The 23,059-nt window shown below is 43.9% G+C and overlaps 1 protein-coding gene across 3 annotated transcripts in view; it reads left to right on the top strand.

Moving 5' to 3' along the window:
• Positions 1-23,059, top strand: part of PLEKHG1 (pleckstrin homology and RhoGEF domain containing G1) — a 242,893-nt gene that overhangs the window by 165,316 nt on the left and 54,518 nt on the right. For all 3 annotated transcript variants that reach the window (XM_047769938.1, XM_047769940.1, XM_047769939.1), the window contains one exon: positions 13,560-13,660. In XM_047769938.1, the coding sequence (XP_047625894.1) occupies positions 13,560-13,660 (101 nt within the window). The remainder of the gene's footprint in view (positions 1-13,559; positions 13,661-23,059) is intronic.

Raw genomic sequence — 23,059 nt, 5'->3', positions numbered from 1 at the left:
AGGTCGCCTGCCCATGGCACTCTTATGCCCATGGCTAGAAAGGCTGCAGGCGAGCTTGTTGGAACTGTTCAGTGTACAGGTGGAATTAGTTTGCTCTTGAACCAAGGGATGTTCCACTCTGGCTATTTCCCTGCTCCACCAAGGAGGATCCCACGACTCAGAGGGCCCCGCTGCCATGCTGCTACCAGCCAATGCCTGCTGGGTACCCGAGCCGGGCGCCTTTGATGAACCTTGTGGTTGAGCCCCCCAGAGTGATGATCAGGTGGGAGGTTGTACCCTCCCCTCTTAACAGAGGAGCCGGGAGTCTCAGCAAGGCCAGTAACCCACCCGAGGGCAGGTTCTCAGACCCAGGCCACCTCCCCCGGGCAGCTGGTGCCTTTCCCACCACAGGGGGTCTGGAGCTGGCGCTGGAGCCCAGGCCTTCAGGAAGAATCTGCTATCCTGTCCCCAGCGCCAGGCTCTGTCCTCAGATAAATCCGTTGCCCTGGGAAAGCAGATTTGCAGCAGATGGAAACTGTGTCTACACCAAAATAAATAATGGAATGTGCTTCTGTTGAGATTGTAAAACTGCTATAGAAATTCATCTACACAATCTCTTGAAAAATTATTTTATGAAAACCTCATCCTATGAGGTATCTCCCTCTCTCTCTGTCTTCTCTCCCATTCGGTTCTAAGTAATAAGATGGCTGTGGACATTACGTTCTTGCTTTAAGTGAGGGGAAAAATTAGTTTTTCCCAAATCACGCATTTTTCTCCTTGGGCCTTGGAACTGGAACCAGGCCTCCAACACCACAGAAAGAAGTCTTGGCATTTTTTCCCTTGTTTCTTTTTATCCCCCCCCTTTTTTTTTTTCTTTTTAGGGCTGTACTTGGGGCATATGGAAGTTCCCAGGCTAGGGGTCGAATCAGAGCTGCAGCTGCTGGCCTGCACCACAGCCACAGCAATGCCAGATCTGAGCCGCATCTGCAACCTACAGCACAGTTCACGGCAACGCTGGATCCTTAACCCACTGAGCAAGGCCAGGGATCAAATCCACATCCTCATGGATACTATTCAGGTTCTTAACCCGCTAAGCCACAACGGGAATGCCCACAATTTTTGACTTTATCCCATTCAAGAGGCCCAGCACTCTTTGAGAAAGTCAAGTTTCTGGGGAGCATCCCATCATGCTGGCCTGCCTGCATGTACCCCGTTTTACCCTCTGCATAGCGCCTCTTCCAGCTCCCCTGGAGACGGCCAAGCCCATGGTTTCTATGTCAATCAAGAACGTATGGTTAAGATTGTGCTGTAATGAGATCAGCAGCAGTACAGCCAGAGAAGCAGTAAGATACATCTTAGGGCTGCTCATTGTTTTGGGTACAATGAACGGAACAGTCTCCCCTGTGTATTTCCATATTTAGCCATGGATTACCTAATGCCGCCAGAGTATAATCACATTCATCCTCATTGAAAAACTGCCCATCAGGAGATTGGTCCCTGTGTAGATGCTTTGTTTTAATATCTCTTACCTCGTTGTACAGCATTTTCAAGTAGATCACCTTGACCTCGAGGGTCATTGTCATTCTGTGTGACTCAGTAGATGGAAAGTTGAGTGATGTCTTCCAGCTTTTTCCTTTTCTAGTTAATATTGTCCAGGTAGCAGTTGCCTTGGGGACTGGTTGAAACTATCTTTTGTTTCAGGGTTAGGGTCCCAAGTAAACACGCACAAATCACACTAGGTCTTTGTGTCCGAGGCCTTGCTTCTTTTCCATCAAGTGAATACTTGAGCACCTACTATATCCAGACCAATTGTTGTGAGAATTACCTGTATTGCTGTTCCTGGCTCAATAAAAGAGGCTGGAAAGCATTTCAACTCATTAAATAAGTCATGTGATACTGTCCCATACATCAGTAGGTCAAGCATACATTAACTGGTGACGTGTATGTGGCGAAACTGTGACCTTGTCTGTTTTAATGGGCCATTATTGGGTGTCCTTATTTCCAAATGTCTTATGCTCTAGATTGATCCTCAGCTGAGGAATGGGTGGTGGTTTGATTTGCAGACAGGAAATGGTTTGCTGACAAATCCATGGCCACGTTTTTGATGTTTAGCAAAGGCCTTTAAAAAGCCATCGGTGTATAAAGTGATGTGCAGAGCCCGTGGGGATCAGAGCACCAGGGATAAAAAGCAGACTGTTTTCAAAAGTATGCTCCTGTAACAAGCTGACAACGGTATGTGCTCCTGTGTGTACCCCTTCCAGGGTCACCTACCCACAATCATAAGAAAGTTTGGTTCCTCTGGTTCTGGACCTCTTCATAGATTTCATCTCAGTACATCAACCCTTTCCCTGACAGAGCCCTGCTTTCAGAACTGCTGTTGCTCTCTTCTTCCTGATGTATCTTCATTTTGTAGTGATTCCTGATGTCCAGGCTCTCCACTGTACAAATTTTTTCATGTACGTAAAAGTAGCATGGTGCCAGGAGAGCAGGAAAAATCCACCTGTAGTGTTTCCACCTGATGGGCTTTGTAAAGGAGTGCTTTCCTCTGGGGAGAGCTATGTAAAGTCTTGCAAATAAGCAATGATGGAATGACACCACCACCACCACCACCCCCCCCCCCCCCCCGCCGGGGGCGACTGGCAAAGGAAGTAGGATGTTTTGAAGGAGGAGAGTCCCCCTAGTGAGAAGGAAGAGAACTTTCGAGCAGGATGGGAAAGCATGCGCCAGTGTTGAAAGCAAAAGGGCAGCCAGATGAGAGCTGGTGTGTGTGGCTGATGGGAAAATGGGCCTGGGATGTGCGGTGATGAACCCATGTGAGGTCACCCTGCGAATGGACCAGTATTAATTCAGATGCAGTATGTGACAGTCCTGGCACACGGTAGTCACCTTGGCAGTGAAAGCTGTCATCTTTGGTAGGCTCCTAGCGCATGCCTAATAAAAACCACATTTAGTCCCAAAGCAGCAGCAAACGTCTCCTACTGTCTAAAGATACTTTTTTTAAGGACTTAAAGCCTTTGAACCAATAGTACAGGGTTTGGGGGGCCAAGCTATAGTCAGCTGATCCTGCTTTGAATGTAGCTAAGTCGCTCAGTCTGTGTGACCTTGGGGAGCAGTTGATCTTCTCTAAGCTTCCAATAACATGGGGTCAGTAGAGGGACTTACCTCCTGGGGCTGCTATGAAGATTAAATGAGATAATACATATAAAGTAGTGAGCTCAGTACCTAGCAACAAACCTTTTAATAGTAAGAATAGGAGTTCCCGTCGTGGCGCAGTGGTTAGCCAATCCGACTAGGAACTATGAGGTTGCGGGTTCGATGCCTGGCCTTGCTCAGTGGGTTAAGGATCTGGCGTTGCCATGAGCTGTGGTGTAGGTCACAGACGCGGCTCGGATCCCGAGTTGCTGTGTCTCCGGCGTAGGCCGGTGGCTACAGCTCCGATTGGACCCCTAACCTGGGAACCTCCATATGCCACGAGAGCGGCCCAAGAAACGACAAAAAGACAAAAAAAAAAAAGTAAGAATAGTAATGATAATGATAATAATAGGAGTAGTGGTAAAGAGCAGGGAGGAGGAGTTAAACCTCAGACGATCTAATCATGTAAATTTATTTTACTGATCTTTTATTTTCCTTCCCATGTACAAAACCCCTTGGGCTTTATTTAATTTTCCTTAATTATCATGTTTCAATTACACCAGCAGTGCTAAGGTGGTAATCGCGATGAATCACTCTCTTATTTTCAGTATTTAAAGCTTTGCCAGGACATCACATCCCTCTGCCACCTCATCAGTCTTCCCCTTTTTCCTCCTGTAGGATTACAGCCATGTCTAATTGTATCTGTCTGCTTCCTAACCTCACTTGGGACTGGGAGAGTAAGAAGGGAGTTAAAAATTATGCTAAGTCAAGTTCACCCAATGAAGAGGAAAACAACAATAGAGTTGAGAAAAAGTAGGGTGGCGAGAGGGCTCATTCTCAAGTGAGTGGTTAATAAACGTCCATCCCTATCTCATCAGCACCAGCTAGGACCCTCATGCCATGCTTTACTCTGGGTAGGTAGTCTGGCAAACTCTCTGCTGGTTCATTTTGAAGATTTTTTTTTTTCCTCCATTTTTCGAGGGCTGCAGCCACAGCACATGGAAGTTTCCAGACTAGGGGTCACATCAGAGCTGTAGCTGCCCACCGATGCCCCAGCAACGTCAGATCCTTAACCCACTGAGCGAGGCCAGGGATCGAACCTGCATCCTCACAGATACTAGTCAGGTTCATTACTGCTGAGCCATGCTGGGAACTCCCCATGCTGAAGATTTTTAACATATTTCTGCACACATTCAGAAAGCACACAGCTTATCATGGACATGGTTTCCTCCCTTTTTGCGATAGCTAGAAATGATGACAGGATTAAAGACTACAGAGGAGGGATGATCAGTTTCAAGTTAAGTCTAGAAAGAGATTTCAGTGTGCAGCAGGAACTCTTCATGGGCGTGCGTCATCCTCAAATTTTAAGACGAGCTTTTGCATAGGAGAGCATTGTCAACATAATTTGAAAGCACTCAGCCCACTTTTAAAGATAAATATTTAACAGAGCAGTCAAATATTAAGGTGTTTTGCTGTGTTATTGCAGAAGGGACTCCTGTAAGTTTCCTATTTGTTATAACTAAGGGTAATAGAAGGGATTAATCTTAGTGTTATATTTGTACCCAGCTTATTTATGTTTATATACATAAAATTCTCCTGATATCAATATGAAGTAAAAGTAAAGATGATTTTTTTTTCTTTTGTCCTTTTTGTCTTTTCTAGGGCCGTGCCTGCGGCACATGGAAGTTCCCAGGCTAGGGGTCTAATCAGAGCTCTGATTAGACCCCTATACCACAGTCAGAGCAACGCCAGATTCAAGCTGCACCTGCGATCTACACTACAGCTCATGGCAACACCAGATCCTCAACCCACTGAGCGAGGCCAGGGATCAAACCCACAACCCCATGGTTCCAAGTCGGAACCAGTCGTTTTCGTTAACCACTGAGCCACGATGGGAACTCCAAAGATAGTTGATTTTTATAATGGTTGTCGAAGTATAGCAAAAGATGAGCAACTAGTTGCTTTGAAGACTTTAATGTATGAATACTAATCCTGTCTTTTAATAACTTGCTTATATCATTGGATTACTGTAAATGGCTGGTTCATAAATATGTTCTACTTATAATTTGGGGGAGAAAAACCAAGCAAATATCCGTGATATTTGCTCTTTCCACCCAATACAGATTTTTTTTTTTTTTTTTGCAATAGAACTCCTGTTCCCCTGCCGCCTCCCCAATTTCTCTTTCTGGACCACCCTCCACCTTTCCAAGTCCAGTTGTCCCCCCTCCCCAGGGATCTCCCCGCTACTTCTTCCAGGAGGAATACGTGAAACAAAAGAGGGGCCTGAGCTGGCACAGGTGTCATTTGTCACAGTTTAGCAAGAAGGCCATGCCGGACATTTTTTACTGATGTCTTAGGTATTGAAACTATTACAGATGGTAAACGAGGCTGAAACCCCTCTGTTCTTTATTCTTTTACTCACATATCTCAGAGCCCTTTAATACTGCTTTTTCGACGGATCCCCAATTAACAGCAGCCTCTATTCTGTCACTTAGGAAAACTCTGAATGAAAACTGATACCCTATCAGCAACAGAGGCTGCTTTTAACTTTGATTTAGGTTTCAGTCCCGCATTTGCTTGTGTGTGTGTGTGTTCTTTCTTTTTTTTCTTCCCTGTCCGGCTTTCTTCCCCGCCTCTCTTCCTGCTTCATTTCTTGCCTCTTTTTTCTCTCCTTTTCCTCCCTTCCCTATTCTCCCCCTCCCCCATTCTCCCCAACAATGTTGGCAGAAAGATGTTGTTGTGTTGATGATACATTGTATTCTCAGTACAGTTCTCTGCAGTGGGGCGGAGGCGGGGAGGGGCTGTATTCTATAGACTCAGGGAACTTCCATTGTTCCCACAGTGAGAGCTTTTGTTTCCAGCCTGCTGGGGTGGCCAGAGAGCCCTGCTCCCCTTTCTTTGGCTACATCTTCCTCCCCACCCCCACCTCCGTGGATGTCAGTGGAAGAAGAAGAGAGATTAACGGGACGATTGGACTGCTGTTACTTTATCTGCAGGCTACAGCAGGAAATTTTTATTGTAAACTCACTCCATTTAGTGGTTTATTTGGAAGAAAGATAAAAGGTTTCTTTCATTGGAAAATGTGTTCTGCTATACTCTCCCAGCATTTTGTAAATAATTCCTATAACACTTAGGTTGTTAGTCTCTGGCTTATTTTTTTTTTCCCTTTAGTCCCTTGCAAGCACCCAGAGGGACAGAGATCTTATTTTACTCATTTCTGAATCCACCACCCCCCACGAGCATATAGGTCTGTGCCCCCTCCCCCCATCTTTATTAACTAAATACATTCTAATAAAACTATTGAATGGAATACAGTGCAACTTCTCTAAAGAATGAGAAAGATCAGAGTTCCCGTCATGGCTCGGTGGTTAATGAACCCAACCAGGATCCATGAGGACTTGGGTTCAATCCCTGGCCTTGCTCAATGGGTTAAGGATCTGGCATGGCTGTGGCTGTGGTGTAGGCTGGCAGCTGTAGCTCCAACTTGACCCCTAGCCTGGGAACCTCCATATGCCACAAGTGTGGCCCTAAAAAAATGGGGGGGAATGAGAAACAACTATGTTTATGTGAAGGAGTTATGTGTATTTACATACACTGAATGGAAAAAACAAAGTTGGGAATCAGACACAGAATCTCATTTTTAACAGCCATAATCATGCACCAGAACATAACCCAGAGGCATGTACACCACATCTTTAACCAGAAACCTCTGGAAAGTGACATCTGGGGAGAGACAGGGAAGGTCCTCAGGGAGGAAGAGGGAACTTTTTATTTCATACGCTCTGGCTTGCTAGAGTTTTGTTTTCCACTCCATAAAATGAAGCTGACCATGGATGGACAGCGCTCCCCGCCCAGATTTCCCTGGAAAAGTGCTCATCTTCCTGAGCTCTGCCTTTTGTCTGGTCCTTCCATCTGGGCTCTTCCAGTCACATTCTGTCTTCCTCTGTGTTCACCATTGCCTGTTATCCCCACCTATCATTCCAGGCTTCCTGCCTCCATCTCCTTCCCTGTTCATGGATCAATGCCTAGATGGGTGGATGGATGCATGGATGGACAGGCACGTGGGTGGATGGGTGGCTGCATGGACAAATCAATAGACTGATCCTCCCTGGTCCTACATTTCTTCCAGTTACTGCCCTGTCACTCTCCTTCCTTTATATCCCAACATCTCAAAATGTGTGCTCCTCTATTACCCCACTTCCAAACCAGTCTGCAGCTCTCTCTAATACTGCATTTGGGACTTCCTTATCCCCTGGATTTCCCTGAGACTATTTCTGAAAGAGTTGGGAAGCACACATCTGGCTCTGTGCTCCAAGATCCTTGGAGCCGTACGAAGCCCCTACCACTGCTCTCATTTAGGGATGTGCTCTCCCATCAGGTGGGCCATGGTTCTGTCCTGCCCAGGCCTCGTAGCTCTGAATTTGCCTCCTTGCTACTCTCCTCTGCAAGGGCTGTTGGTCTTCTCACTGTGACCGGGACACTCCCTGGAGGGGCCACGGCCCGCTGATGCCCTCCAAGGTTACAATTTGCTAGCACTGAGAGAGTCCGAAGCTACCTTCTCATGGCCAGAAGCTGAACGTGCCCCTGGTCCCTGAAGGTGGGAGGATATTCTGGCCCCCCTGCTTCTGTCATTGCTGCGTGAGATGAGGCCCAAAGCGGCAGAAAGAGCTCTCTCAACAAACCACTCAGTTTTTCTTCCCAGACTCTATGCCCTACAAACCCCTTGGGGATGCCCAACAGTCACTCCCATCTCTGCATGTCCACGACCAACACACTGTCTGCCTCCAGACCCCATCTCCCCTTCAGGTCCCTTGGGAACAGGGAGAGAAGGTGCATGAGCGGGGATTGGGGCAGGGGCCTGGGATGCTGAGTGCATCATGTCCCTAGTGATGTTGCAGAGGGCAACAGCTGGAAAATGAAAGTTGTACTCCTTCTCTGAGCATCCTCTAACAAGAGCAGGAGGAGCAAGCCGAGCCACGTGAAGATCTACCATGTAGTTGAGCCAGCAGATGTACCTGGTCTCTCTACCATGAATCTCCAGAGATGTCTTTAAGTGTCTGATCTGGGTATGAGGCCATCTAGTACAGAAGGTCCTGGCCATCGGAAAGGCCGAGAACCTCCCTGCCAAGGCTTCTGCAGGCTAGTTTTACCTCTCCAGCCATCGGGGAAGGAAGGGTGGAAGCTGGGTGGACCTTCGAGCCTTCTCCCTGGAGGGAGCACCCAGCTCTCTCCAAGCTTGCAGCCCAAGGGAGGGGAGACAAGGGGTTGGCAGGGTTCTTGCTGGGAGCACCCCTCCCCCTCGGGGGAGAAGGCGAGAGAAGAGACTCCCTTCTCCTGAAAGCTCTCCCCCTGACTGGCTCCTTTCTCTCAGTCACCACTAATTAAGTACAGTTCCTTTCCATGGAACGCATGAGGACCGGGTCTGGTCTTGCCTGCACTGCTGCCTGGTTCTAACTGGCCTCCCCACTGGCAGTTTTATAGCTAATGTTCTATTTTCTGATGCTGGGATGATCTTTTGTCGCATGACATCCTTCACTGGTTGCCTCTGTCAACGGAGTATGGAAGGTTCTCCTTGATCAGGCCTATCCTGACACCAGCACGTCTGAACTTGCAGCCCCACCTCCATGCTACCACATGTGTGTGCCCTGCTCTCTCAGCCCATCTCAGCTCCTTTGAGTGTCTTGACTGCAGCTTGCCTTTCATTCTCCAGGGCCCATTTACCCTTTTCTGTCTTCCTGGGTGTTGTTTTTCCTTCCTACTTTCTGTTCTGATTCCTGGTCATCCTTAAAGAGTCAGGCCCACCATCACCTCCTCTGGAAGACTCCTCCCTGCCCTGGCACTGCCTGCTTCCTCCTCTCTCCTGTGTGCTGAATATTTATCAGTCATGCTGCCTAAACACTGCATTGTACTTTTTGTTTACTCTTGTCTTTCAACTACACAGGGAGCTCCTTAGGGGAAGGAATCATGTTTTATTCATTTTATTTAATTCCTAGCTTGTAAAACAGAATTTGGCATGTATTACTATGACCTCAAAAAGTGGGGGGAAGGAGGATTTGTATGAATGAATGTGAATGTGCTTTTAAACTGTAAATTGACATACAAATATTAAGTTCTTATAGTATCAATAGCATCCCAATGTAATCCATGAAATTTAGAGGTGGGTTTTGTATGAACAAATGACTACTTTCTAGAAAGGATGGAGGAGTTGGAGCAACTGAAACAGATGCATTCTCTAAAATAAAGACCAAAAATCTTATATAGGAGTTAGATCAAATGGGTTTGGAATTTGGAAGTACTGACACAAAAACTAGTCCAAAAAGAGTAAGGCATAAAACTACAAGGTAGAATTTTGAAACGTGAGCAAGAGGATTTAGGAATAGAGGCTTTTTCATTTTGTTTCTACAATGTGACTATCTTTGAAAGAGAAAGAGTAGGAAAAAAAAAATCTTAGCAATGAACTTTATAGTTCGAAATAAATCTTTTTTTTTCTTATGGTTTCTCTTCATTATTATGTTAGGTTATAATTTTTAAACATTTTAAATGTTATTTTAGAGGAAAAAGGGAACTAGGCACCAGGGCATGAACTTAGTTCTTTCAGGATGTCTTCAAGAAATAAATCGAGTTACCAAGGACATGGAGTTTGAATTCTGTCCCAGTTCTGGAAGTGTCCTTTCTCCAGCATCTCTGCTGGATGGTTATCTAGACCAGAGCGTCTCAAACTGTGGAGGGTGTGTGTGTGTTTCTTCTTATCAGCCATACTGTGACACTTTTGTAAAACACCACAAACAATGAATTGCTAGAAAAACAAAATAGAAGAAATCAGACATGCAAAATATAAGCCTCAATGTATCATTTGGTTCAGTAAATATCATTCTGTCGAAATACTGTAAAAATTTCGATGTGCTTACTCTTAAGTTCTGCGCTTATCTTCTTGTAGATCAAAAACAAACAATTGGTGGAATTCCCATTGTGGCTCCGTGGGTTAAGAACCCAACTAGTATCCGTGAGGATTCGGGTTCAATCCCTGGCCTTGCTCAGTGGGTTAAGGATCTGGTGTTGCCACAAGCTGTGGTGTAGGTCGAAGATGTGGCTCAGATCTGGCATTGCTGTGCCTACAGCATAGGCTGGATACTACAGCTCTCATTCAACCCCTAGCCTGGGAACTTCCACATGCCACAGGTGCAGCCCGAAAAAGACAAAAAACAAAAACAAAGTAGTTTGCAAAGTGGTTCCTAGCCACACTCCAAATAGCACCGAGTTCAGCTTTTCTTGGATATTTTCCATCATAGACGGACATCACAGGAATGAAAAAGTTATTGAGAAGAGGGCACTTGTTCAGAGCTTAATGATAAAGCTGTTAAGGGCATAGATTGAGCGGAAAAGAAATACTTTTAGGTAAAATTTATAGTAGTATAATAAAAAGATGTCAAGTTGTATAAAGCTCTTTTGCGCCTATATCTACCCCCACCCCCCCCAATGGAGAGACTTCTCTGATTCTCTTGGAGGATAGTTCTTTTCAGTACAAAAGTTTTACATTGATCCTTCATCGTTAGCTGTAGGGTAGCCATAGGTGCTGACATCAAGCCAATAAAATTAATAAGCTGCGTGACAGACTCTAATAAATTTCATTGGCTTCTTGACTCTGTCATTTGAGCACAGAGTGAACTGTTATTATTATCAAACCACTCATTTTGGCTTCAGATGATTACAGCTGCTAATACATTGCATGCTACAGTACTTTTCCGTCCCTGATTTAGGGTTAAAGTATCGTATTTAAAAGACTTAATTATGAGGCGGGGGGCGGGGGGAGGCACACGTTGTGGCTCTATGGCTTTGATCTGTTTTCTAGAGTGGCCAGCAAAAATTTGGACTCCTGACGATCTATTTTCCCAACCATTTCAGAAACAAGCAGCTTTTGAAACTGAGTTTCTCTACCCCAGACTCTGGAGTTCTGCAACTCTTTCATTTGGAGATGGGCCATCTTCTGTTGGAAGGGCGCCATGGCTTTTTGTCTCTAACCCCAGATGAAATTCTTCAACCCTCTTAACTCAGTCTTTCCCTGACATGAAGCATTTAGTGTCAGATTTCTGCAAATAAGCCAGCTTCACACTTGAAGTGGGAAAAAGGATTCTTCCTTTTCTCTTTAAACCCCATTGCAGCTGGCCAGGTAAATCTGGCACGCTCTTGTTAGCTCCATCCCAACCTTCACGCTGCCGTTTGGTGTGACTCACACCTGCCAGTAGCCTTCTGTTTTACTTTAAATTTCAGACTTGTTTATAGCCTTCCGTTTTACCTTCTTAATTTTACGTAGGATGTGCCCTTTTAAAATGTGGATCAAAGCGCTAAGCAACTATTAAATATAAGCATTTAAGGCAGTTAGATATTAGCCCATCTTTTTATAGCATGTGTAATTTTATGAATACACTTTTTTAGGAGGTCTGTTAGATTTACACTTGGTGGTGTTCAAAATGCAGTCTTACTTCCGTTCTGGGATTCTTCAGCATTTCTTATTTGAGTATCAGCTCTATAGCCTATGCAGACATTTAAGCTCCTTGTAATTGTTCCATTCATAAAAGTAAGGATGTTGTGGGTTTTTCATGGCAGTTACATGTAAACCTTAGGAGTCTAATTTCTTATGGAGATGACCATTTTCTTAAGCAGACAAGATGTTACCGCCAAGCCTGTTAAAACATAAAAAGGCTTATGAACATCAATTCATGCATGACAGCAATTTCAGCATTCAAGAACCAGAGTGGTAAATTACTTAGCGCAGTCTGTGCAACGTGCTACTGAGAACGTTACAGACGAAGCCTGACCTGTTTTTTCACTTGAGGAACATGAAGAGCAGGAGGGGATGGCTGTGACTTAATGACAGATAAAAGCAACAATTATCTGATGCTTCTTATATTTCGCCTTCTCCTTTCACTCGTTGCGCCTAAATACCATTGTGTTTGCCGCTGGCCTTTGGAATGCGGTTGAGTTCTGGGATTTTCACGGTCTGGCTGACTTTTCACAGGGTCACTTCCCCAAGTGCCGCAGAGCTCAGGGTGACATTCGGTTGGGAGCCATCCTGCATTGTTCAGCCCAGGGCGGGGGACTGGATTTATTTTTGATTGTACGTTATTTCAGCTGTTTTCACTTTTTTTCCTTATTGTTTTCTCGCCTCCTACAGAGTTCTCTTTTCAAGCCTGGCTGGGGGAAGGGGGACCACTCTGCTCTGGACTCAGCACGCAGGGCAGAGAGCAGTTTTCTCCTCTCTCAGCAGTGCAGGCAGCTCCTAAGCCTCGTGCATTTAACCCCCGCTGCGTCGGAACCCAAGTTAGCGCTCTTGGGAGTTGTTTCCGGGTTAAAATAGATAAAAATCATTTCAAAGTTGTCCTTTGGCCTACTGGATAGTATAAGTGAGTTCCGTGCTTTTTTAATTTTATTTTATTTTTCCTTTTGAGGGCCACACCCGTGGCATATGGAGGTTCCCAGGCTAGGGGTTGAATCCAAGCTGCAGCTGCCAGCCTATACCACAGTCACAGCAACTCAGGATCAGAGCCGAGTCTGTAACCTACACCACAGCTCACAGCAACATTGGATCCTTAACCCACTAAGCAAGGCCAGGGATGGAACCCGAGTCCTCACAGATCCTAGTCGGGTTCAGTAACCGCTGAGCCACGAAGGGAACTCTGCTTCTTTTACTTTAAAAAGTGGGTTGTTGTTTTCTTTTAAACTGATATTTGAGGATAAATTTAGTTCTATACTTTAGCAATAGGTAGCGTTCTGGGTAAGGAGTTCCCTTTGTGGCCCAGCAGGTTAAGATCCCAACATCGTGTCTGTGAGGATGCAGGTTCGATCCCTGGCTTCCCTCAGTAGGTTAAGGATCCAATATTGCCATGAGTTGTAGTGTAGGTCACAGATACAGCCCGGATCTGACGTTGCTGTGGCTGTGGTGTAGGCCGGCAGCTGCAGCTCTGATTAGACCCCTAGCCTGGGAACTTCTATATGCCACACATGTGGCTCTAAAAATAAAATAAAATAAAAGGTTTTGTGTAAAACAACTCTATCACATTTCAGAATTTTTATTTCTGATTCCCCACTGTATGAATTTTGGAGTATCTTTTATCATATAAATCAGTTAAGGCAACAGTGGGCAATGTTGTTATGCTGACTCTCTGCCTTTTTTGGAAACTGGGGTCCTTCCCTCTAGGGACGCTCCGATACATTTTCAGCACAAATACATTAAGGTACACTGCACTGTTTCTCCTTGCTCAAACTCCCTGATCTATAAATAGGGAGGTATTATCATTATTAATAAAAGAGTCTATATTCTCATAGTTGAGTTAACGAGCACATTAATATAATACCTACTTCAAACAACCCTGGAAGATTCCTTTTGCATCGCTAAAGAACACTTGGCAAAGCCGGGAATGTTTAAGACATCCTCCTCATTGATTTCACAGGATTACCTTGACTGCATCAAGGACCAAACGAAACTTCCTCTGGGCACGGAAGAAAGATCAGCCCTCTTTGGAAACATCCGGGATATCTACCATTTTAATAGGTAAGTTAATACTCAAAACATTGTTCTCACATGAGAATGTTATGAATTTTTCTCAAATCAATATGGCCCAAGAAAACTACCTGAGATACCTAACCCAATGTCATCAATTTTTGTGGGCTCTCATACTGTGAAGTCTACTACCTGGAAACATCCTTGTTTGTATATGAGTCTCATATTTATTTAAAATCCCATCCTGCTCCATCCTCCTGACTCAGAGAAGAGACCTATTTGCCCTAACAGAGCAGAGGCATCCAAAAATACATGCTGGCTCTGTCCCCAGCATCCTTTCCTTCGCTGGATTTTTCTAAAAATTTCCTTCTGCCTAGGGAGTGGGTAGAAGAGAGTTAACACACTGTAAAAACTTTAAGCATAACAGATATTTATTCAGATTAATTAATAATTAAAATTTATGGAGTTCCCGTCGTGGCTCAGTGGTTAACGAATCTGACTAGGAACCATGAGGTTTCAGGTTCGATCCCTGGCCTCGCTCAGTGGGTTAAGGATCCGGTGTTGCCGTCAGCTGTGGTGTAGGTTGCAGATGCAGCTCAGATCCCAAGTTGCTGTGGCTCTGGTGTAGGCTGGCGGCTACAGCTCCGATTAGACCCCTAGCCTGGGAACCTCCATATGCCATGGGAGTGGCCCTAGAAATGGCAAAAAGACAAAAATAAATAAATAAAATTTACAGTGTTTATTATTTTTTTATTTTTTTATGTTACTCAATGAATTTATCACATCTGGAGTTGTATAATGATCATCACACTCCAGTTTCACAGGATTTCCATCCCACAGCCCAAGCACAAAGTGCCTCCTCTGGAGACCATAAGTTTTTCAAAGTCTGTGAGTCAATATCTGTTCTGCAAAGAAGTTCATTGTGTCCTTTTTTCAGATTCGACATGTCAGTGAAAGCATTTGATGTTGGTGTCTCATTGTATGGCTGACTTCATTTAGCATGATAATTTCTAGGTCCGTCCATGATGATAAAAATGCTGGGATTTCATTCCTTTTAATGGCTGAGTAATATTCCATTAAAAATTACAACGTTTAATTCAAATATGTATTCAATACCTATTATGTAGCAGGCACTGGGCTTAGAAAATTACTGCGGTGAACAAAACAGACCTGGAGCTGAAGAGAATGGGGCAAGTGAATCAGTTATTATAATAAGTTGTGGTACTTCTTGGAAGACCAGGGAGTTGGCAGGTTAAGAGCCTGGACACTGGTTTTTAACATACCTGTGTTTGCATCCCAGCTGAACCATGTGTGTATTCTTTGGGGTGTTTTAAACAGAATACAGATGTTCAGCAACTTATGATGGTTCAACTCCTGATTTGTTTGACTTTGCAAGGGTGTGCAAGCAAGATGTGATCAACAGAAATGGTACTTCAGAAAATTTGTTTTAATTTTTTTATTAATGTGCAGTTGATTTACAGTGTTCTGTCCATTTCTGCTATACAGAAAAATGACCCAGTCATTCATATATATACACACACACACATTCTTTTTCTCATATTATCTTCTATCATGTTCTATCACAAGTGATTGGATATACAGGGATCCTATGTACAGCAGGACCTCATTGCTTATCCATTCTAGATGTAAATGACCCCAAACTCCCCGTCCATCCTGGTCACTCCCCCCACCCCCTTGGCAAGCACACGTCTGTTCTCTATGTCTGTGAGTCTGTTTCCATTCTGTTGATAGGTTCATTTGTGCCACATTTTATTTTTCTTTTTAGTTTTTTTTTATTATCATTTTTTTTGTCTTTTTGTCTTTTTTGTTGTTGTTGTTGCTATTTCTTGGGCCGCTCCCGCGGCACATGGAGGTTCCCAGGCTAGGGGTTGAATCGGAGCTGTAGCCACCGGCCTACGCCAGAGCCACAGCAACGCGGGATCTGAGCCACGTCTGCAACCTACACCACAGCTCAAGGCAACGCTGGATCGTTAACCCACTGAGCAAGCGCAGGGATCGAACCCGCAACCTCATGGTCCCTAGTCGGATTCGTTAACCACTGCGCCGCGACGGGAACTCCTGTGCCACATTTTAGATTCCACATATAAGTGATGTCATATGGTCTTTGTCTTTCTCACTTCCTTCACTTAGGGTGAAAATCTAGTTGCACCCGTGTTGCTGAAATTGGCATCATTTTGTTCTTTTCTATGAAGAGTAGTATTTCACTGTGTATATGCCATACTTCAAATTTTATTTTATTCTATTTTGTTTTATGTTATTTGGGGGGGGCATACTTCAAGTTTCACATTTTGATCTTTTCCTGGGCAACACACTGCAGCTCCCAGTCAGACCCACCAGCACAAGGGTAAACAACCAATACACTTATAACTGCTCCACTTTTCACATTCAGTACAGTAGTCAATACACTTCTCAAGATATTCAACCCTTTGCTCTAAAAAGAGGCTTTGTGTTTGATGATTTTGCCCAACTGTAAGCTAACAGACGTGTTCTGAACCTGTTTAAGGTAGACGAGGCTAAGCTTTGATGTTCAGTAAGTTACATACATTAAATGTGTTATGATCTTCTCAACTTACCATGGGTTTATTAGGACATAGCCCCAGCATCAGTGGAGGAAGATGGGTAGAATAACTGACTCCCTCATTTCAAGTCTTTGCCCAAATCTTCCTTTACTCGGTGATACTTACCCAGCACCCACGCACACACCTGACCTGTTTACTTTCTCTTTTTCTCCTGGCATTTGGCAATTTCTAACATAGCCTCTGATTGACTTTGCTATGATGTCTGTTGTTTCTTTCCTCCCCGCTCCCACTCACAGAACTTTCCCTAAAGGCAGGGATCTCTCGGTTTTGTTCTACCCAAGTGCCTTAAACACTGTCTGGCTTATAGGACCCTCCAAACTTTTATGGCCTAAAGGAACAAAAGTCATCAATAGGAGAGTCCACCTCGTATGGGGATGGTGACGCTTCGGTGAGCTGATAGACCTGCAGTGGCGAGCTCAAGGCCAGCACACAGTAAACAGACACCAGCATATTAACCTGGGGTGGCATTGATTTTGTTATAGTAAAATCCCCTGAGAAAGTTTTAAAACACCCCATCACTGCGTGACTCAACCACAGTGCGGATTCTAAACCCTGTCCTCTTGGCTTACTGCAGTCAGTGCATGGGCGCTCCTTGAGGGGAAAAGCCACATCTCCTCTGCCATTGCTCATGTCCCTGGGAGGCCCTAACTCCTAGCACAAGCCTCTGGGAGACACGTTTGTTGAATTACATAGAGCCGTCTCGGTTTCAAAGCCTGAGCTATGAAAAATGCCCGCGTTGCCACATCTCTTTCATCTGGCCCAGCAGACTTTGAAGACCGATTTGCATGTCTCAGGACAGTGGTTCTCCACACAGGCTACACGCTGACATCACCTGGGAAGCACTGTGTCCTGTTGTGTGTTTTAATATGATGACTCCTACCCCAGAAGTTCTGATTAATTGGTCCGGGGTGGGGATAGAGCATCAGGGTCTTTTAAAAGCTGTTCGTCACGTGCCGCTGTGGCTGAGAAACAGTCTAGAGAAAATACACCCCATAATAGGAACATAGAGAAAGGGCATAAAAAATGGACTTGGGGGATTTCGATTTCGCGAGTGCATTAGTGATGTGCTGGTGTTAGAGCGGGCTTCCACTTGGCAGTCGCTGAGGGTACAAATCCCAGGACGCCCAGACCGCTTTCCCCACCCAGAGTCCAGCAATGGCACTGTAACCCAAAAAGAGGAACCAGGCTTGGATGCTGGGAGGCCTTGGCCTCAGCCTTCTGGTGGGTTGGCTCTAGGCTGACTGTTTCTCCAGTGCTTACTCCATGCCAGAGGCCATAGAGCTTTATGTGCCTTATCACCTTCTCTAAGTCCGGGCTTCTCTGACTCCAGCCCCAGGCATTTAGCTGCATCACCTCCCGCCAGAGCATGCCTTTTATGAATCCTCCGCTTTATACTGTAGATGAGTTGATTTCAAAGGTACAACCATCTGGCAAATCTATGGTTAAGGCTGGAAATAATTTGAAAATGTCTGTTATTAGTTCAGGTCCAAGTTTGTCAAACATAATATAATACTATTGTGCCCAACTAAGCAAGATTTAAATCTATGAAATTAAAGAGGGCAAAAAGAAAGTGGTTTGGGGATTTCCCGTCGTGGTGCAGCAAAAACAAATCTGACTAGGAACCACGAGGTTGTGGGTTCGATCCCCGGCCTTGCTCAGTGGGTTAAGGATCCAGTGTTGCTGTGAGCTCTGATGTAGGTCACAGATGTGGCTCGATCTGGCATGGCTGTGGCTGTGGCTGTGGCTGGCAGATGTAGCTCTGATTCAACCCCTAGCCTGGGAACCTCCATATGCTGCAGGTGCGGCCCTAAAAAGCAAAAAAAAAAAAGAAAACGATTTTATGCTGGCTTGAAAAATTCAACCAATTAGATTTTTTTTTTTTCCGGGAAGTATTTCCAAAATATAGGAAAGCGTAGAGTAATATGATAAAGGCTCATGAAGCACCCTCACTCTATCAAGGCCTTCCCTTCTGCCATATTTGCTTTAGAAACCCTTTAAAGCATAAAGGTCTCACCAATAATGCTGAATCCCCTGATACAGCCCCTCCCAGCTGCGTCCTACTCTGTGGAGAATGGCGCAGTGATGTGCTGGTATACCAGTTCTCCGGGGTGAGGACAGGGGAGGTAGAATCTGGGATTTACAGTGTTTGCCAATTTCCATGGTGCCAACACTCCCATCACTGCAGATTTCAAGTTTATCACTGAACATGAAATTAGAAAGCGATGTACGGAATTAGCTCAAGAAAGCAAGTATAATCTGGCTCAAAATACCGCTATAACTAGACTTGGTGTTTCATTCCCAAGCATGATTTTGTTGCCATGACTTATATATGTAAGTATTTATTTAAAATGTGTAACACACTTTGGCTTATTGAAATTTTTGTGTCAATCCCTTACAATTTTTTTTCACTCAACCTTGCTTAGATTATCAGGTTATTAAGCTTGAGATTATAGCTCTACTTGTTTATTTTCACTGTGATGTAATATTCCATTGGGAGATATATTACCTTGCATTTTGCCGGTTGCAGTAGGACTGGGCTTCTTCTCTTGGTTTTTTTGGCCATTTTGATTTCTTCTGTGAATTTCTGGCTCATATCCATTGTCCATTTTTCTGTCAGGATGTTTCTTTCCTTTATGGTTGTATAGGAATTCTTGCCTGGAGGACTTGTTGGATTATGTGAGTTGTAATCCTCCCCTCATACGAGACTTGTCTTTTAACTTTAATTATGGTTTCTTTGAAAAGTAGTTGTAAAATTCAAAAGTTTGACTACACTAAGTAAATGCTATTTTTATAGTATGTGGATCTTGCATTAGTTTAAAAAATATCTCCAATCAGTTCATAAATATACTCTATTTTTTTCCTAAAAGTCTAAACCTTTTGCTTTTCACATATGTCCTTAATCTGACTGAAAGTGATGGAAGTATGGTGTAAGGAAGGCCAAATCTTCATTTTCATATGGCCAGCTAATGGTCCCATGACCACAGGTTGAAAAGTTCATCCTGATTGTTGTAATTCCACATTCCTCCCAGGTGAAGTTTATATGTGTGGACCTGTTTCTGGACTCTGTTGTTGGTTTTGTTGCTTTTTGGGTTTTTTTTTTTTTTTTTTTGCTTTTATGGAAGTTCCCAGGCTGAGGGTCAAACAGAGCTGCAGCTTCTGGCCACAGCCATGCCAGATCCAAGTCACATCTTCGACCTACAGCGTAGCTCATGGCAATACTGGATCCTTAACCCACTGAGCAGGTCCAGGGATCGAACCCACATCCTCATGGATACTAGTCGGGTTCCTTGTTGCTCAGCCACAGCAGGAATTCCTGTGTTTTGTGGTGTTGGTCTCTTTCTCCATCCTTATTCCACACCACATTGTCTTAATTATTAAGCCCACATTGCTCTTCCTCCACACTGGCTTAGCATTTCTTAACTCTTTGCACTGTCACGTGATTTGTTTTTTTTGTTTTTTTTGCGGTATTTTATAAAGTTCCATGAAGAATTCTGTTGGGACTTTTATTGGAATTGGATTTAATTTAGAGATTAATTTTGGCAGAATTGATACATTACAATATTGAGTTATTCTGTCTGTAAACATATCTCATCAATCAAGCTTTTTTTTAATATCCTATAACAATGTCTTATAATTTATCCATCACATTCTTACACGTAAATTTTAAAAAACTTAATTTTTTGGCCACAGCTATGGCATGTGGACATTCCCAAGCCAGGGACTGAACCCACGCCACAGCAGTAACTAGAGCTACAACAGGGACAATGCCAGATTCTTAATGTGCTGAGCCACCAGGAAACTCCCTAAAAACTATTTTTTTTTTTTGTTATCTTGGCTTTCTGTTTTTAAATTAGCTATTACTGTCATGTGGAAATGCTTTTGATTTTTATGTAGATACTATATCCAACTCACTTTTTAAAGAATCCCAACAGTTCTAACAATGGCTTATAGATATTTTTGAATTTTCTTTGTAGAGTGGTGTCTGAAAATGAGAATTTGTCTTCCTTTGCAGTTCTTCCACCACTTAATTTTTTTTCTCATCTTACTGCTTTGCGTAAATCTTCCTATACAATGTTGATTAGATGTTGGCACTCTTGGCGCCTTTCTGACATTATCAGGACGGCTTTGACTGTTTTATCTTAAGAATGGTGTTTGGGAGTTCCCGTGGTGGTGCAGAGGAAATGAATCCGACTAGGAACTACGAGGTTGCGGGTTTGATCCCTGACCTTGCTCAGTGGGTTAAGGATCCAGTGTTGCCATGAGCTGTGGTGTAGGTGGCAGACAAGGCTCGGATCCCGTGTTGCTGTGGCTGTGGTGTAGGCCGGCAGCTGTAGCTCCGATTGGACCCCTAGCCTGGGAACTTCTATATGCTTTGGGTGTGGCCCTAGAAAGAGAAAAAAAAAAAAAAATGATGTTTGTTCTGAGATTTAGATAGACATTTGTTTCTATTTTGCTAAGATTTTAGTGTGAATGAATGTTGAACTTTATTGAACATTTGATTCTTTAAGAAAATTAGCATATGATTTTTCCTCCTTGTATTCTTAATTTGGCCAATTACATTAATAGGCCTTCAGATTTGCATCATAAAATGAACCCTACCTGGACATGATATTTTATATGTTTATGTACTTATGAGGTTGATGTGTGGTTTTTTAAGAATTTTTTGTGCATATTCATAAATGACAGCAGTGCAGCATTTCTTTCCTTGTACTGTCTTTGTTCCATTTGGACATATTACTAGATTTAAGTTATTATTTCACAGAATCTCCCAACATGAAATGTTGTGGAATACAATTGAGATTTCATTTTTGTTTTCTTTTTTTGTAGTCAGACCTTTCTCTTATAATCCCTACGATACCCTAGAAATTTAAGACTCTGGTTTGGTGTCTGGAAGGAATTCCCAAATGGTCAGAAAACTAGGTCCGTTAAAAGAAATCATTTTCCCCATTTTTAACTTGCCCCTAAATTCCCAAAACCTTTTTTTTTTTTGCCGCTCTGTGGCACATGGAGTTCCTGGGCCAGGGATCAGATCCTAGCCACGGTTGCCACCTACACTGCAGCTTCAGCAATGCCAGATCCTTTAACCCCTGTGCCAGGCCAGGGATCAAAGCTGTGACCTGGCACTGCAAAGACACTGCCAATCCCACTGCAACATGGTGAGAACTCCTTTTTTTTCCAACTGCCAATTAAAGAATAAATATCAATTATTTTTACACAGCATCCATGTCTCAGAACAGAGAAGGGTGATCTAAAATGTAATTTGAATCTTTAAGAGTGAAGAAGTAGAGACTGTTCCTCCATATTGGAATTCTATTTTTAAATTATTTTAAAAAATCTTGTAAACCCTCTTCCTTCTTCAAAAGATGAGTATAAATTTTTCTTTTTCCTTTAACCCTCTCGCTTAATTTGGTAAAACTATATTTAATCCCTACCGTATGTGGAACACTGGGCTGCATCTAATAGAACAAGGATGATTGACATGATCGTGTAGCAGAGGCACTAAGTCATGTAATCAAGGAATGAACCAAATTTCTTGAGAACTCTGGAACATGCAGGTAGTTTTGTCTGAGGGAGCTAGGGAAAGCTTTGCAGCGCAAGTAACCTAGGTCAGCCAAAAATTTCTTTGGACCATGCATTTTTTTCTTCCTTAAAATATAATCAAGAAAGCAAATCATGGGATACATATACCAATAAAGCAACGAAAAGGAGGGGCAGTTATCTTTTGGCGCATTTTCATAGCACCACAGTGTCTTCAACGACTGCACAATGGTAGAGACATATTTTTACCCACAGGCCTTTTTGAAGTAGACTTTTCAAGGTCAGTGCTAAAGTATCAGTGACGTGAATGGAGCATTTGGTGCTATTAACCTCACCCCATTTTCTGTTTCCTCAATTACGTGTGCCTCTGTGGATGCAGCAAGTTCAAAGGCCAGCTGATCTAGCTGAGAAGGAGGGGAAGGGAAGTGGCTCTTAGAGTCTGTTGCAGACAGGAAAGGGAGAGGCCCCGTTCCTGGATCTTGTTCAGTGGAAGGCAGTAGAATCTTCAAGGTCACATCACAGTTCTCAACTTCAAGTTCGCATCAGTGGTCAGAGAAGCCCTTACGTGGAATAGGTTCTGTGAAAGAGAACAGGGTTTCCTCTCCTTGCCGAGCCAAACAAGGGACTTGAACTCAAGTGAGAAATCTTATTTTCTTTCTCAGCCTCCTCCTCAAAAGGGGGGAAATATTTGGAACAGTTACTCTGCGGAAAAAGAAAACGCCCAAAACTGCAGGTAGAAAGACTCTCATTTTTGCTTTGACGACAGGACACAGTCTGTGAGTCACTCCCTGCTGATGTGCTTGCGAAGGAATTGTTCCTTAGTTACACAGATGCCATGAGCAACCTCGTCCCCGCCCCGCTAGGCCGTGACTCTGCAAGGACATCTGTTTGCTGGTCCCTTCAGAGGCTGAGAGCCCACATTCCGTGGCTCCAGCTGTGTTCCTGTCGGACATGGGGTTGTTCGTTTCTAGTTCGTCGTCCTCTCTGCCTCCCACCCTCACTGTTCTTCACCAAACGCCAGACACAAGGGCTTCTTTTTTGTACCTCCCACAAGGGCACGCCAGGCTCCTTCTGTCCTAGACTCCCTACCAATTTCTTAAATGACTTCCTCTTCCAACGCTCCCCACACATCAGAGAGCATCCACGGCTGCTCCAGGGTTTGCCTCCCCACCCAACCTCCATCACCCTCGCGACATTGTCCCCTTATTTCCTGCATAACATGTAGCACAGTGTCACACGCTGCTGGGTTTTGGTTTTCAATAAAACCATGGCTTTCCTCTGTTTCCCATCAACATTCTTATGAAGCAGTATT

The sequence above is a fragment of the Phacochoerus africanus genome, chromosome 2, assembly GCF_016906955.1.
Source record: "Phacochoerus africanus isolate WHEZ1 chromosome 2, ROS_Pafr_v1, whole genome shotgun sequence".
NCBI classification, from domain to species: Eukaryota; Metazoa; Chordata; class Mammalia; order Artiodactyla; family Suidae; genus Phacochoerus; species Phacochoerus africanus.
The sequence above is the reverse complement of the archived record's forward strand: the minus strand, read 5'-3'. Positions and strand labels throughout refer to the sequence as shown.